This window comes from Pagrus pagrus, assembly GCF_965226575.1.
Source record: "Pagrus pagrus genome assembly, chromosome: 21".
Classification (NCBI taxonomy): domain Eukaryota; kingdom Metazoa; phylum Chordata; class Actinopteri; order Spariformes; family Sparidae; genus Pagrus; species Pagrus pagrus.
Window position 1 is genome coordinate 18184380 of NC_140208.1, and position 15086 is coordinate 18199465.

Genomic DNA, 15086 nt, shown 5'->3' on the forward strand with positions numbered 1-15086 from the left:
GACAGTAAGAAAGGCCGATATGTAGTGAGCAAACATGGATGATTTGAGATTGATGATGAGATTGCAAATTGCAGCTGTGTGGTCTTCCTCCGAAACTGTACAAGATGTCCACATCAGCGACTAATTGTTTGTCTCTCTACTCTACACTGCGTGGCTTCTCCCAGGTTTGCACAATGGGCTTCACTTGTTCGTCTCCTTCTTCTCCTCTGTGTTTATTGGCGAATCACAATCCAACTTTTAAGATGCAAACAGCCCCCGACTGTATCAGAGTTTGTAAATGTTGCAGTAATTTATCAGTCTGATGCATATCATGCACCCCTTGTTGATGCAATAAAAAAAAGTGGACAGGACAATATTAGTTTCAAGACATTCTCAAAGTCTTCTCAGTTGTAGTTTATTTACTCAATTAGTGAATCATCGAAAAGGCAAACACTCCCCTTTAGTTCTCAAAGGAATAGAATTATTAAAAAAACAAAAGCAAACAGCTGTAATGATGTTCTCTGACAGATTTGGTCACACACCCTTTTTTTCCACTGCCAGTTAATTAAAAAGGGGAAATTCTAACAAAACTGACTTTCAGGTTAACAAATAAATGATCTGCTGATGTTTTATTGCTCGCTGCAGTCAGCGAACTAAAAGTGTTAACACTGAATAATAAAACTTGTGTAATGTGTGTATCAGAGCATGTTCTGTGGTATTGTTTAAGTGATCGATCTCTTTGGAAAAATGTGCGCAGTTGAGGAACCTAAAAGTCAATTTTGCCTGATTTCCCTTCAGACGGTCGACCTCAGTGGTTTAACTGGGAGGTCTGCAGGAAAAGACAATCCTCCTTAACAAATGGGACTTTCCATCACAATTAAACACAATACTGTTAAAGCCGAGTCATTGAGATATCTGTTAGGTTTTCTTTTAGATTTTCTTTTTCAGTCTCCAATGGCCACTGCTGTTAAGTCTTTGTCTGCCACCTCGCTGCTTTCCTTCTCTTCAATGCCAACATTAATAGATATAATCACAGCAGAGTATGTACATCGACAACTCAATACTATTCTATCTGTCCCTCTGTAGCACTACGACGTCGAGCCAGCTAGTCCTGAACAGTACGCCAAAACAGCCAATATTAAACAGGAATTTTATCAAACAAAGAATCATGCAAATACAATGAGTAAATGTTTCAAATGAACCAATAACCTGTCATGTAACTGAATAAGTTATTAAAACAACTCATTTTTGTGGAATTATTTAAATCTGCTTTTTTTAGAGACTTCATTTTTTTCATTAATGCAGGAAACTTAAAGGAGTTCTTTCAAGCTGTATACTGGTTCATTTATATATTTTATTCTATTCCATCACACAATTATTGATTTCATCATTTCTTTTTTAGTACTGGCCATTTTGGTGTTCTGTAAGTCCCACACAGATAATCACATAGAAGTAAATAAACTCTAACGTAGAGTAAATTACTCTATGCTGGAAGACCTCTGGACTTTCCTAGGTCCCTAATATTAAATTAAATTTGATTCCCCATTTTAAGATGATCTGGAGCACAGGTTAGAATAATTTAAAATAAAATCCTAAAACAGCTGAGCTGAACAGTATGTCACTATGAGGACAAAAAGAAGCTGAAGATTGAATGATGTGAGACAAGAAAAGACAGCTATCCAGAGGAACGAGTAGAGCGAGAGTGTTCTCTGAGGGCCAATCAAGTTAACACTGATAAACGGTAGCTATTGTATGAATCACACTTCCAACTGTGCACTAATTGAAGTGATGTGGGACTCCTGATCCACCTCCAAGAGGAACTGTTGTAACGGAAAAACACCAAATTAAAAACAGAATGGACAAAGAAAGACAAGTCAGAAGCAGCTAGGTACACAGCTTTTGTAACATGAAAAGCAAGACTCACTCCAACAGGTCATCTCACTTTGCTCATCTGATGAGAATTTTTTTGTCTTTTTTTCTTTTTCACAGAGACATGTAGACAGTCAGAGCCAACAACCAGCAAAACACAAACTCAGAAGTGCTTTAAACGCTTCAATTCAAACTGTAAACAAAAAAATAAATAAAACAGATTTCTCCTCGTAATTCCTCTTGGAGATGCAAACAAGCTGCAGATCAGCAAGTGCACGGTAAAAAGTGGGCCCTCTACAATGGAGCTATTATTATAAAGGGTTTGTTTTGTTGATATTTAAGATGCAAGATGACCTCTAGTAATAACTTACTCTGTTGCCTTTTTGTCCATTTAGCTAACTGACAAACAAGATGAGAAACTAAGAGTTGGCCATGACTAGTACAATTTAATCTACTACTGAAAGAAGAAACTTTTAACGGAAAAAGTTGTTGACAAGTGCCAACAACAGCAGCTCTGCGTGGCCGTCTGGCAAACAAAACGTTTGGATAATCTTGGCCGTGAGTTGATTAACCCTCTTTTAATGATGTAATAATCAGTTATGAAGGGGGTTTCATGTGTGATGCTCTCCTCTCCACTGGGAGACTGCAACCATTCCCATCTCTGGGGGCAGGTTTTCACAGGGAGAGGGTTTGTTATGTTTAAAAATCATACACCCTAAACAGAGAGCAAGAGTCCCAAACTGACAAAAATAATGATTAAAATAATATAATTTCACAATAATTCAACAGGGGAAGAGTTTGCAGTTTGGCGCAGCCAGTCCCGGCAGTGCTGAGAGGGATGTTTTGGCGGCCTGATACTTGCTCTGATTTTAGACTGTATGGGTAGGGAAGGGGTTTTTGGAAACAGCACGCCTCTGAAAACACAGACCGGCGCCTCGCCCCACCCTCGTTGTGGAGGTGAAGGAGGGAGGCGGCGTGGTCTTCCTCTTTTTTGTGTGTTCGTTTGTTCTTTGTCCTGGGGCGGGCTCAGTCCAGCTCTATGGGGCTGCTGTCCTCCTGGGCTTCTTCACCCACGTCATCCTCCTCACCCGAACCCATCAGGCTGTTCAGCAGGTTTCCTGCAGGATGATACATAGTGATCGTCATTCTGTGCATACAATGCTGCAACGGTGCACACTGTACAGACAACAACAACAACTTTCTTTCAAGGGGTGTACATAACATGCAGGGACATCTGTCATAAACATGCTGGAGTCTTTATCACTGTTGTCATTAAGTGTCTTTCAGCTATTATGTCACTTTTAAAAAGGTACACTGTAGTTTTTGACAGTTTGTGGAAAAAAACATTAGAATGGCTGAGTTCTTTAGTATGTGCTCAGCATACTGTCTCTGACTGTACTGCCCTAATGGTGGCTACTGGCTAGCCGGCATTAGCATGTTAACGTTGTTGTTGTAATGTGAATGTGATGGAAGGGGGGATGTGGAATGCCATCCTTCCACTGCATTAGTTGATCAACTAATCAAAAAAAAGAATGATTAGAATAATTGATAAGTAATGGTTAGGTGCAGCCCTAGATTACTTTTATACCTACAGCCATGTCAGTACTTCAAATTAAGCATTGCCAAGATTTATTTTTCAAATAGTGGTGTTTCAATATTTCTGCAGCATTTTGAAAGGAATAGTCTGACATTTTAGGAAATAAAATATTGTGTCAAGAAATAGTTGGGAAGATCAATATTATATCATACAAAATAAGCTTAGCTTAGCATAAAGACTGGAAACGGGGGGAAACAGCTAGCCTGTCCAAAAGGTAATAAAATCTCTCAAGCTCACTATACCAACAGTACAGACTCAGCTCTCTGCTGGTTGCCTTCCTGATAACATGACTACAGAAGTCACTGCACCCAGACAATGTTTAGCTCCCTTTGTGCCATAAAGACATGATGGCATGATGTCAAGTTGAGTTTTATCAGCACATATGGGGAACAAAACTTGTGTGTAAATAATCTTTGACATCAGTTCAAATAAACAAAGTCCTGGTCCACTCACCTAGCAGACCACCGTACGATGGGGACTGTTTGGGTGGAACTCCAAAGAAAACTTGCCCTATTCTGTCGAGATACTGAGAAGCCAGGAAGTCCAAAGGAAGAAGAAGACAGAGAGATGCGTTTGTGAATAAGATATATTAAAATATTACAGCTGAAGACAGTCACTGTCTTTACATGGACTGAAACATTCCATCATAACATAAAAATGACAATAAATAGGACACTGTCATGTTTTTGATTACCTTGAAAAGGTGGAATATGTAAGAACTTTAGCTCCTGTGCTAGTAGTGTAAACACCAACCCTCCCCTGGTCCTCCGAACTCCCAGTCCAGACTGCTAGCTGCACAGCTAACTGAGCTAACAAGCTATTGTCAGCTAATTAGCAACAGTTAGCGGTCACTCTAGCAATATTTGTTTTGAAATTGACAGGCAGTAAATTCTTACATATTGCACCTTTAACCAGAGTAAAGGTGAGTCAAATTATGCAGTATAATACATAAGGTACACATGGTTCATTCCAGCTACAGTCACAATAATAAAGGCCATTTAATGCCTGATTCATGGCATTAAATAACTAAGCATCAAGCAGTTTTTTAACACTCACCTCATTATACATGGGGTCCCTCTTCAGGGAAGGTTGATATTGCTCACATAACACTGTGAAAACTGTTAATTTACCCCTGAAGATACAAAGAGAAGAAACATTTTAAATACTGTACGTTAAAATCCTCAGTCCAAGGAGTCTGTACAGATATACGACAGAATAAGACGAACGTTGTTGAGTGTTAAAAACAAGTTTTTCCTCACCCATCCACTGCCAGCAGCAGAAACCAGATAAAGTTTAGCAGAGGCTGGACGAAGGGAGGGCCCTTCTCTAAGGACGGGTGTTTCTCTGTGTATGTGCTGAACACCACAGAAGCGCTGTTTTTGTTCTTTAAGCAGAGGAACCTGGAGGGCGGAGGTTCACATGAGGAATGGACAGAAATAGAAAAAGGAACAGAGGTTAAAAACAAAAAAAAGAAGATGGGAAAGAAAACATGACACAAAGTGTGGCACAGAGGATGAAGGAGGAGAGAGAGAGAGAAAAAGAGAAATCAAAAGAGTTTTTAAAAAGGCTGCTGACGAACAGAAAATGGATCCGACTGCAGGCCAACATGCTGGAGGAGGATACATCAATACAACTACACTGATCCACTGAACAGACAGACTCTGAATACTCCACCTTAAATCTAATAGAGCATTTTAGATTACATTTACTGAACACTACATACTACTGATGCGCTCACTTTCAGATGAAAAGTCAAGACATTTATTGGTGGCAAGCTGATGTTGGTTAAACATTGAAGGTGATTTCAGCTTTTATATTGTGATGATATCATAGACCTATTTTTGTGGGATCAACTCTTCACTTACTGTAGGACGGCCTGCGCCACAAACATGTCGACCTCGCTGCGGAAGCCTCGTGACGCTGAATACTCCACCAGCATCTGTGCACAGCCCTCCCCGTCAGACGAATGCAGGAAGTGGTAACGAGACTCACTGTAGTTTTGCTCTGGAGACACAAGTAGTTCAATATCCAAATTAAATCGATTAAGATATTCACTTTTAAGGAGGGACAGGGCAGCTTCAACATTACGAACAATATTAAGGGCAATGCACACCAGTGATGCCATACAGATGGAAGAATAAGTGCAGCAGTTTGGGGAGCGAATGGAATAAAAATGTTGCTTCCCTGGAGTGTTAACCGATGTCAGAGCTGAGAAAGAGGACAGTGGCCTATTGTGACACATTACCTTGTAGTTCGTTTGTCTTTATGGAAGCATCTTTATGACTTTGACTGATAGATATTTTAATAATTAATGAAATCAAATGAGAGACTCAGAAACTTTGTTTGATATTAACTTACATTCAACATTTATTGTCTTGTGACGATCGCTTGTAATTGTCCTTTATACCTTAGACTATATGATTAATCGATTACCTTTCCACAAGGTGACAGCCAGCAGCTGGTGTAGTTTTGGGTGACCCAACTTGCTGGATCCTCCTGTGGACCATTTCAAGGCTCTAGACACAAATGCTACTCTCTCTGGGGAGTTCTGGTCCATCTGGCTGAACAGCTTAGCCAGGTTTTCTACTCAACACACAACCACACACACAGACACACACATCCAATAACATCAGATAATGTCCGTTCTGATCTGAAATATCCCGGTGTCCTTCTGAAAGGCAGACTTAAAAGTGATTTGTTATTGTTATGGAGACTAGAGATATTACTAGCTGATCAGTACAGTATTAGCATCAATCAATCAATAGTAGGTCAGTATATAGTATAAATAGTTTGTATATGCTACATAAAGCATACATAAAGCCCACTGCCATCTCAATATAAATACAACTCACTGCAATAAAACACTGGTACGTGTCATCAGGACGCACTGTAAATAATGGAGACCTTGTAAAAACATTTTAACATTTGCACTTTTGGCAAGGGTTACCTTCTTCATCTAAAGCATTATTTCCAAAGAAAGTCTAATTTAATTATTTTTTCCATTGCTCAGTGGTGAAAAGTATCTCTCACTTGGTATAGAATGATCAACTTGAAAAGTTGATCATTCTAATAATGGGACTTCTCAAACAGATGAGAAAGCAGAAAACAAATCCCTGCAACTATACACTATTAAACAACTCTCTAAAAGTATATACTGTTTAGAACTGGTAGTCTTGTACATGATTAGGTGTCTTTTAAAGGCCGAAGGCTGCCACTCACCTAATATTTCATCTTCAACTTTCGCCTCAGATTTCTCCAACACCTCCAGTACCAGCATGGACAGATCTGCTGCACTGTTTTGCTGGGGATGAAAACACAACCAACCGTATTTTTAATTCCATATTTTGCAAGAGAATTTGGGTTTAGTTAGTTTAATCGATTGATCTCACATTAATGTATCAGCCAACTAGCAATCTGCCATCTAATTGACTCCTGGCTTTCTTTTAATGCACACTCAAAGCTAGGGTTGTCATGATACTGGTATTTGTAACATACAAAATCCCTTGAAAAAATGTATGATGTCCAATAACACAGGGAAAAACTGACGCATTATTCAGGGCATAACATTTTTTATCTATTATTAAAAGATTAATATAAACATGTATGTACTGTGTGTTAGGCACAACAGTATCTAAGCTGATTTACTTCTATGACAATAGTCATAAAAAAAGGGACTGAGTCAAGACGCTGTCCGAGAGAAGAATGTGAAGAAATTTCACAGAAGTTTTGATGTTATGTCAAAGATGTCAATGAATTGTGTTACAGTGATCTGAAATATCTATTGAGATTGGCATGCTAACCAGCTAGCCCCTAGCCAGTTTGTACCTCAACAGGTGATGGTCCTATGAGCCACCAGTCTGGGCAGAGTCGGCTAATACAACAATAACTGCACAGTTAAATGAGCTTACTAGCTAACAGCAATTAAAGTTAGGAGTATTTAGCAGTTACTCCCATGATATGCTCCCAGTTATTTGTTTGGAGTAAGAATTGGCCAATTCTTACATATTGCACCAGAATTATAATATATACACTCAATTATGCAAAAGTAGACAATAAACACAGTCAGCTTCTGTGAAACATAACATTATAATTTCCTTATTTAGAGTGTTTCCGTGAACATGTATACAATGAACACATAACCAACAAAACAGAAATCCAGTGTAGGATGATGTACCTGGTTATAGCTGAAGAAGAGTAGAGCGCCATTGTACATCAGCTCCCTGGCCTCAGCATGTTTAGCCTGTGACATGTACCTGATGGGAAAACAGAAGTTTCAGCACTACGCACATGAGATGATACTATCTTCTTATCAAGACTGACACAAGCCTTGTTTACGTCACTCAAAACTAGTCCAGCATGGGGCTGCAAGATAAGATGCGTGCACACCGATTATGCTTGATACAAAACAAGGTGTCAAAATTATTACAATAATTAGAATAATCATATAATATTCTTGAAGACCAGGGGACAGCTGCAGTTGTTTTAGGATTTCAGGAGTTAATGTTGCAGTCATGAGTGCTAGTCATGAGAAAGAACAAGAGAGGTAGAAGTAGGAGGGTACCAAGCCCAATCTGTCGTATGGGGAAGGTTTGGCCTTAACTGGATTGGATTTTGAGCAGATCACCTTGTTTAGTAAGCTATTCTCGAGGTGGACAGCCTACCAGTTTGGTGGCATAACTACCATCATTACCCCGAACATTATCCGGGTGTCCATACTGAACCGAAGCAGGTAGCTATGTACACTTGCAAGTATGTGAGTGTTCATTGATGAAGTACACACTGGAAAACAAACCATAACTTATTCTGAATACGCATATGTCCGATTCTGCAAATATGGCAGGGAGTCATGTTAGCATAACCAGCTGTAGATCAAGCTAGTCAAAAAAATATACCAGGTAGTAGGAAAAACATGTCAGGTTCAGACTGCGGTGGTGCAGTATGTGGCTATCTGGCTAGCGCTAGCACAGCTGGACAGCTTCAACACACGTTAAGGAAATGACAGCGGTGAACAGAGCAGTTAGCCTCTATATTCTGACAATTTACACGTGACGAATCTGTTCCAGAGGCGCATATACACAGACTGTCTAGCTGTCTTGCATTAGCAGTCCAGCTAGCTCTGCTTCGGCTATTATCAGTTTGTGTTGCTAACACCTAGCTAGCTAACTAGCCGTAGTTATCAGTCCTAGTTTGTGACTGTAGGAGATTGACACCACAGCAGTCCACACAAACAGTGGGACCGACGTGAGTGGGTGGGTCCGCGGTGAAATTCATCCAATCATAAACGGCCAGGCATAGAAGCAAGGTTGACAGTCGAATGATCTGGAACAGGCAGGCCCCAAAGCCAAGTGACAATTACAACTGCACCTACGAGCGTGAAACGAAGACTTACCTAAAAAATAAAGTCCTGTACATCTGGTGTGCTTCATAGTAATCCCCTTTTTCTACACTGGCTCGCAGTTTTCCTTCCACCCTCTGTACACCTCCACGGTTCCTGGCACTGGAGCACCTCAGAGACTCCTGTTCCGACATCGTCGTTGCTCCGCAGCAGCGCTCGAGCCAAGTGTTGACAGTGGGAAACCGGAAAGCTTTAAACAAGACAGAACCTTCTCGCTTGCCGTAGCCGGTATTTGTGGTTATTTGGACGAAATTCATGAAACCTCTGTGAACGACTAAAGAACCCTGATGGCAGCATGAGCACCCTCAAACCAAGTAGTATTAATTCATTATTCATTATAGGGAAACCATAGTTGTAGCCAATAATAATTATAATAATTATAATAATAATAATCAAACAACTGGGTAGTTCAATTTACCTTAACATTACCCCAATAGTGCTGCCTTTGAGGTGCTTTAGTTGAGTCGAACACTATTCAGTGTTTCAGTTTATTTCCTCAAAAATCACAAAGGTGCTTTATTAAAAACCGTTACCTGCACTGTAGGACACAGAAAACAGCCTAATTTCCAATTTTAAACTGCATTCTTACCTTGAACCCACTGCACATGAATTGACTCAAGGATATATATTTTTTTTATATAAAGAAATGCTGCATTTCTTCTCATTTTAAAGGGGTGATTTTGAAATGTGTTCTTTATTTAGCATTCAGAAACATTTTCACGAGACCTGTCCATCAACGATGGAGGCGACTGTCAAAAATTTGATTATTCAAAGGGGCACTATGTTTGTTTTGAAAAGAAATTCAAAGACAGAAATGTAATGTTTACAATATTAATGAGGTTATAATACAAACTCAAGAAATATTTATTTTTTCCACAACTGAATAAACAAGCTGTTCCCAGAGGAGAACAAGGTACCCAGAACACTGTTTGAAGCTAGAAAGGTGGCAGGGTCCACCACGTAAATTGTATTGTTTTGCAAGTTCAGTTTGTTTATTCAGTCAAGAAAACAAGTTTGTTTATTTAGTTTGTTTAGGCATTAACTAAAGTTAATAAATAAATGTAGTGGAGTGAAAAGTACAATATTTGCCCCCAAAGTGTAGTGGAGAAGACGTATAAAGTAGCAGAAAATTGAAACACCCAATTGAATTAAATTAATATGTTGTTCTGAAACCAACAAGTTGTACATTATGCAGTAATACTTATTTCATACACGTAGTTGTTGGATTTGTCACATGACCAGTGTGTGCATTTGCAAGATGGATGGATGATGAGTTCATTTATTATTGAATAAGACATACACCGGAAGTATGCCTGCATACAAAAACACTTGTTGGATGTGCTAGACCTAAGATTCAACTTAAAATAATGTAAAAAAAAGCATCGTCATACTTGAAGAAAAATACTGTATAAAACACACAGAGCAAAATAGTTCCAATTCAATGCCTTTATTTTTTTATTATTTCAAATTATAATTGTTGTTTTTTTTTTTCAAACCAAACACACCAGTTTACCTGGCATGATAGGGTGGTGGGAGGAAACCGGAGTCCCCGGAGAAAACCCACAAGTGTAGGCCCTGAAAATACTTACCTTAAATATACCTACAATTACCTAATTTCCTTCAGGGATTAATAAAGCTAACTATTTTTTTTTTTACACCAAACACACCAGTTTACCTGGCATGATAGGGTGGTGGGAGGAAACCGGAGTCCCCGGAGAAAACCCACAAGTGTAGGCCCTGAAAATACTTACTTTAAATATACCTACAATTACCTAATTTCCTTCAGGGATTGATAAAGCTAACTATTTTTTTTTTTTTCAAACGAAAACACACCAGTTTACCTGGCATGACAGGGTGGTGGGAGGAAACCCACAAGTGTAGGCCCTGAAAATACTTACTTTAAATATACCTACAATTACCTAATTTCCTTCAGGGATTAATAAAGCTAACTATTTTTTTTTTGTCACACCAAACACACCAGTTTACCTGGCATGATAGGGTGGTGGGAGGAAACCGGAGTTCCCGGAGAAAACCCACAAGTGTAGGCCCTGAAAATACTTACTTTAAATATACCTACAATTACCTAATTTCCTTCAGGGATTGATAAAGCTAACTATTTTTTTTTTTTTCAAACGAAAACACACCAGTTTACCTGGCATGACAGGGTGGTGGGAGGAAACCCACAAGTGTAGGCCCTGAAAATACTTACTTTAAATATACCTACAATTACCTAATTTCCTTCAGGGATTAATAAAGCTAACTATGTTTTTTTTGTCACACCAAACACACCAGTTTACCTGGCATGATAGGGTGGTGGGAGGAAACCGGAGTCCCCGGAGAAAACCCACAAGTGTAGGCCCTGAAAATACTTCCTTTAAATATACCTACAATTACCTAATTTCCTTCAGGGATTGATAAAGCTAACAATTTTTTTTTTTTCAAACGAAAACACACCAGTTTACCTGGCATGATAGGGTGGTGGGAGGAAACCGGAGTCCCCGGAGAAAACCCACAAGTGCAGGCCCTGAAAATACTTACTTTAAATATACCTACAATTACCTAATTTCCTTCAGGGATTAATAAAGCTAACTATTTTTTTTTTTTTCAAACAAAAACACACCAGTTAATCTGGCATGATAGGGTGGTAGGAGGGAACCCACAAGTGCAGGCCCTGAAAATACTTACCTTGAATATACATACAATACCGTCCTGTTAGATGGGGGGTTGACCATGAACCCTGAAGTTGTAGAGGCAGGTGTAGTCCGTGTTTCCCCAGTTGTTGTCTACCTGTAGCTTCACATGATGGAAGACACCTTTGTCTTGGTACTGGTAAGAGACAAGAGAGACACATGAATAAAGAGCGTCAGGCATTGCAACAAAACGGATAAGAGGACAGGACATCAGAGACAATGTTTTGGAATTACAAATGGGTCAATGACGTGTAAGGATTTTCAACAGGCCAAATTTAAAATAAATAAAATTAGAATATATTGCAATTGTTCAAACATTAGGAATGTTGTGCACATAGAAATTAAAATTAAACATTTAATTAAGCATTTTTAGTGGTTTTCAATTCATATGAATTGGCCGTGGCCTTAAAAAATGTCATGTGGTGCGACCGTGATTCATCTTAAAATTAGTTATTTTCCATAATGTACTTAACATTTTTTTGTCCTCAGTTATTAAAGTGTTTAGAAACAAAATATTTGAATTTCTTTTGATTTTTTTGTCTGAATTTGTCATTTTGTTTTCTCATCTCAATTAGTTGTTTCCTCAGATGTATGACCTGCTTTTTCAATTCACACTTCTCTTTTTGCAGTCTTTTGCAATATTTTTCTGCTGTATTCCGTGTCTGATCTGGTGTGGAGGACACTGGTGGATTAATTATCAAGTCTGGGGTCTGCCACAGCTTGGCCTGCATTTAAAAATGCTTTGAAAATGTGTACAGGACTACAAAACACTTTGGAAATCATGCCAAATAGGAAAGAAAATAAATTTGAACAGATTTAGGGTAATTTTAAAGAGGTTTTCGAAACAACAATTAAGGCCGGACAGTCGCACCACATGATATTTTGACGCATTAAAGAGCACAAAAATTGCTGTTTTTGAAAAGTTAAAGTAGGTATATATGTGGGAAATATATTGCATATCTGTGGTTTCTCCTTTTCCATTTAAACGTTTTTTTAACTGTAAAAAATAGAGTCGGACAATAAATTTAGGCGTCCATTGACCCAATTGCATTGCATGTTCATGGGAGTGATGCTGCATCACTTATAGTATACTCACAGGCACTTCGAAGGTCTGTATTGCTGGACCGTCTTCATCGTAAACTAGTCTTCCCAAGTAGATGTTCTCATCTTCTCTCCTCATTCCCTGGAGAAAAAAATACAGAGAAAGTGATTAGTTGAACCGTTGGATGTGCAATGTATGCAGGATATATCTAGGATAATGACAGAAAATGGATGACTTACATAGATAGCGAATTCCCTCGGTGCACTTGCGATGTTGCCATAGGGGGAAAGGCCTTTTGCTATGTGGCTGATCGTCACGTGAGTGATGAAGATCGGGTGGGAGAGAGAGACAACGATATGTCCACGGTCGCCTGGAAAGCACCAGCAATGTCCTGGTTGTAATGGTGAATGTCCCTGAGGAGAGAAATGAAATATTTTAGTTTCCACACTCCATAAACTACCACTGTTTCTCTATGATCACATGAACTACCAGAAGTTGCAAAAGTGTAATTTACAATCCACTGTAAAATGATCTATGAACACTGTAAAAAAGCCCTCTCCCTATGTATTTGTATAAATTCAAACTAAAATTGTAATATTTACAATATCAATGAGGTAATACAAACTCATACAAATATTATTTCTTCCACTACATAGTGCAACTTTAAGTTTTATAAGAAAAGATTAGGAGAGTTAGTGAATATGAATTCCTACCTGGATCACACGTCGCTGTGAAATGAATGAATACCACCAGTGATTCAGTCTGTCCATTATGTTCCAGATGGGTTTCCAGTGCCAATATGTGTCCGAGGATAAACTATGCCGAACCCTAGCACCTGCATGCACACAAATCAAGAACACAAAGTTAGAAATCAACCTCCAAACACGTTCCACAGTAACACACATATGAATTATCATAACACTGATGACGGATGATGGATGATAAGATAACTTACCTTGTGATTCTAAGGCAAAGTTGGGCATCGTGTCTGCCAGAGGAATAATCATGTTTCTCTGCTGTCTGAGTGACTGCACCTCCTCTCTCAGCTGCATTATCATGTATGTCATGATTCCTGAAGGATGCAAAGCACAAAGGTTAGACATGTTCCTACATTTTACATTTACATTTTAGGACATTTAGCAGACACTTTTGTCCAAAGTGACTTACAGTAATTCATACATACATTCCTACTAACAAAGAACTTAACCTAAAACTGGACCAGGGACTAAAATAAAACCAGCTGTCCCAGGTTTTGATTTGTGTTCTAGAAATGATTATGGCAGAAAGTTTGAAATCACTCACCAAAACCCAGAAGGACCAGCAGGAGGAAAGTGGCATTCATCACGGTGCTGCAAGTAGACCTGAGTGATGCCTTAGTCCGACTGGCCTGAGTGCTTTCCTCATCGTCAGTCACGTCCTGATACTCATCCAAGTGGTCGTCGCTGGCAATAGAGTCCTGGGAGCCGATTCCATTGTTAATGGCGTTCATGTGACCACGGTTGTGGAATCTCCTCCTGCGAAAGACCCTGAAGGATACAATGAAAGTTAGAAAAGACTGATACGTGTGAAGATTTAATGTATAGTGTTGTAAGCACACAGAATGTGTTCATATAGCACAGAGAACTGACCTGTATATCACCTCCTTGTAGGAAATATATGGAGTTCCTTCTTCCGTATAATATCCTGACAGCTGCAGGCGCAGGCTTCTTCTCAACATGTTTGTAGAAATCGTGGTTGGTCCTAGAGAAATCGTGGTTGGTCCTGTAGAAATCCTGGTTGGTCCTGTAGAAATCCTTATTGGTCCTGTAGAAATACTTGATGGTCCTGTAGAAATCCTTGTTGGTCCTGGAGAAATACTGGTTGGTCCTGTAGAAATCCTGGTTGGTCCTGTAGAAATACTTGATGGTCCTGTAGAAATCCTTGTTGGTCCTGGAGAAATACTGGTTGGTCCTGGAGAAATACTGGTTGGTCCTGTAGAAATACTTGATGGTCCTGTAGAAATCTTTGTTGGTCCTGTAGAAATCCTTGATGGTCCTGTAGAAATCCTTGTTGGTAAATAGATTCTAGATAAATGTCTTCCTTAGTGATATTATAAAGATTATTTTATATCTCCTGCTCCTCTCACACAGCTTTAAAGCACGTGGTGTTCAGAGAATGATTCAGGCTACATCAATATTATATTGTCATGGATACGTCACATCAAAGCCCCGTGGAAGAAATGAACATTCTATATACAAATTAGGTTTAGATTTAAAAACATCTCAAAATAAACTTTATATTTATGTTTGTTTATATTTAAAAATGGTTCCGTCTGCTTGATGAATTTGTGATTTATTTAACCACAACACATAATCAATAAAGTTTTAATCAGTTGTATTATGATGCAGTCGGGCCCCTTTTTTGGCAGAAATGTGCTTCCATAGCAGTGGGTCCATTGAAATGTAGTAGGAGAGTTTGTGGGAAAAGGGGAGTGGATTGCAGTGCATTTTCTGGTTTCAGTACAATAATGATTAA

The 15086-nt window shown here is 39.0% G+C and overlaps 2 protein-coding genes across 3 annotated transcripts; both read right to left on the reverse strand.

Annotated features, from left to right (window-relative positions):
• Window positions 1–355: 355 nt before the first annotated feature.
• Window positions 356–9025, reverse strand: get4 (guided entry of tail-anchored proteins factor 4). Its single transcript, XM_084343042.1, has 9 exons — window positions 8835–9025; window positions 7620–7698; window positions 6665–6746; window positions 5879–6028; window positions 5311–5449; window positions 4705–4845; window positions 4502–4577; window positions 3899–3971; window positions 356–2966 (listed from the first exon to the last, which is right to left on the reverse strand). The coding sequence occupies exons 1-9, from the start codon at window positions 8972–8974 to the stop codon at window positions 2875–2877; spliced, it is 972 nt and encodes a 323-aa protein (XP_084199168.1). The 5' UTR covers window positions 8975–9025; the 3' UTR covers window positions 356–2874.
• A 1242-nt stretch (window positions 9026–10267) lies between these two features.
• On the reverse strand, window positions 10268–14723 carry LOC311250054 (SUN domain-containing protein 3-like). Of its 2 annotated transcripts, XR_014621241.1 has the most exons (8): window positions 14201–14723; window positions 13875–14098; window positions 13528–13644; window positions 13286–13407; window positions 12812–12985; window positions 12627–12713; window positions 11138–11666; window positions 10268–10992 (listed from the first exon to the last, which is right to left on the reverse strand). XR_014621241.1 is itself a non-coding variant. In XM_084341554.1 (7 exons), exons 1-7 carry the CDS (start codon window positions 14287–14289, stop codon window positions 11553–11555), a joined length of 927 nt encoding a protein of 308 aa, XP_084197680.1. In that variant the 5' UTR covers window positions 14290–14723; the 3' UTR covers window positions 10268–11552. The 2 variants fall into 2 exon arrangements, 1 of the variants encoding a protein (XP_084197680.1); XM_084341554.1 differs by having other exon boundaries at window positions 10268–11666.
• Window positions 14724–15086: the final 363 nt, after the last annotated feature.

Bases quoted from the DNA above. Each gene is read 5' to 3' on its own strand.
- LOC311250054 (XM_084341554.1), bottom strand. From the start codon at position 14,289: ATGTTGAGAAGAAGCCTGCGCCTGCAGCTGTCAGGATATTATACGGAA. The intron at 13,645-13,874 runs GTGAGTGATTTC...TGCATCCTTCAG, and splicing joins GCTGGTCCTTCTGGGTTTTG to GAATCATGACATACATGATA. The intron at 12,986-13,285 runs GTAGGAATTCAT...TTCTCTCCTCAG, and splicing joins CACAGCGACGTGTGATCCAG to GGACATTCACCATTACAACC.
- get4 (XM_084343042.1), bottom strand. From the start codon at position 8,974: ATGTCGGAACAGGAGTCTCTGAGGTGCTCCAGTGCCAGGAACCGTGGA. The intron at 7,699-8,834 runs GTAAGTCTTCGT...TTTTCCCATCAG, and splicing joins TACAGGACTTTATTTTTTAG to GTACATGTCACAGGCTAAAC. The intron at 6,029-6,664 runs GTGAGTGGCAGC...TGTGTTGAGTAG, and splicing joins AGTTGAAGATGAAATATTAG to AAAACCTGGCTAAGCTGTTC.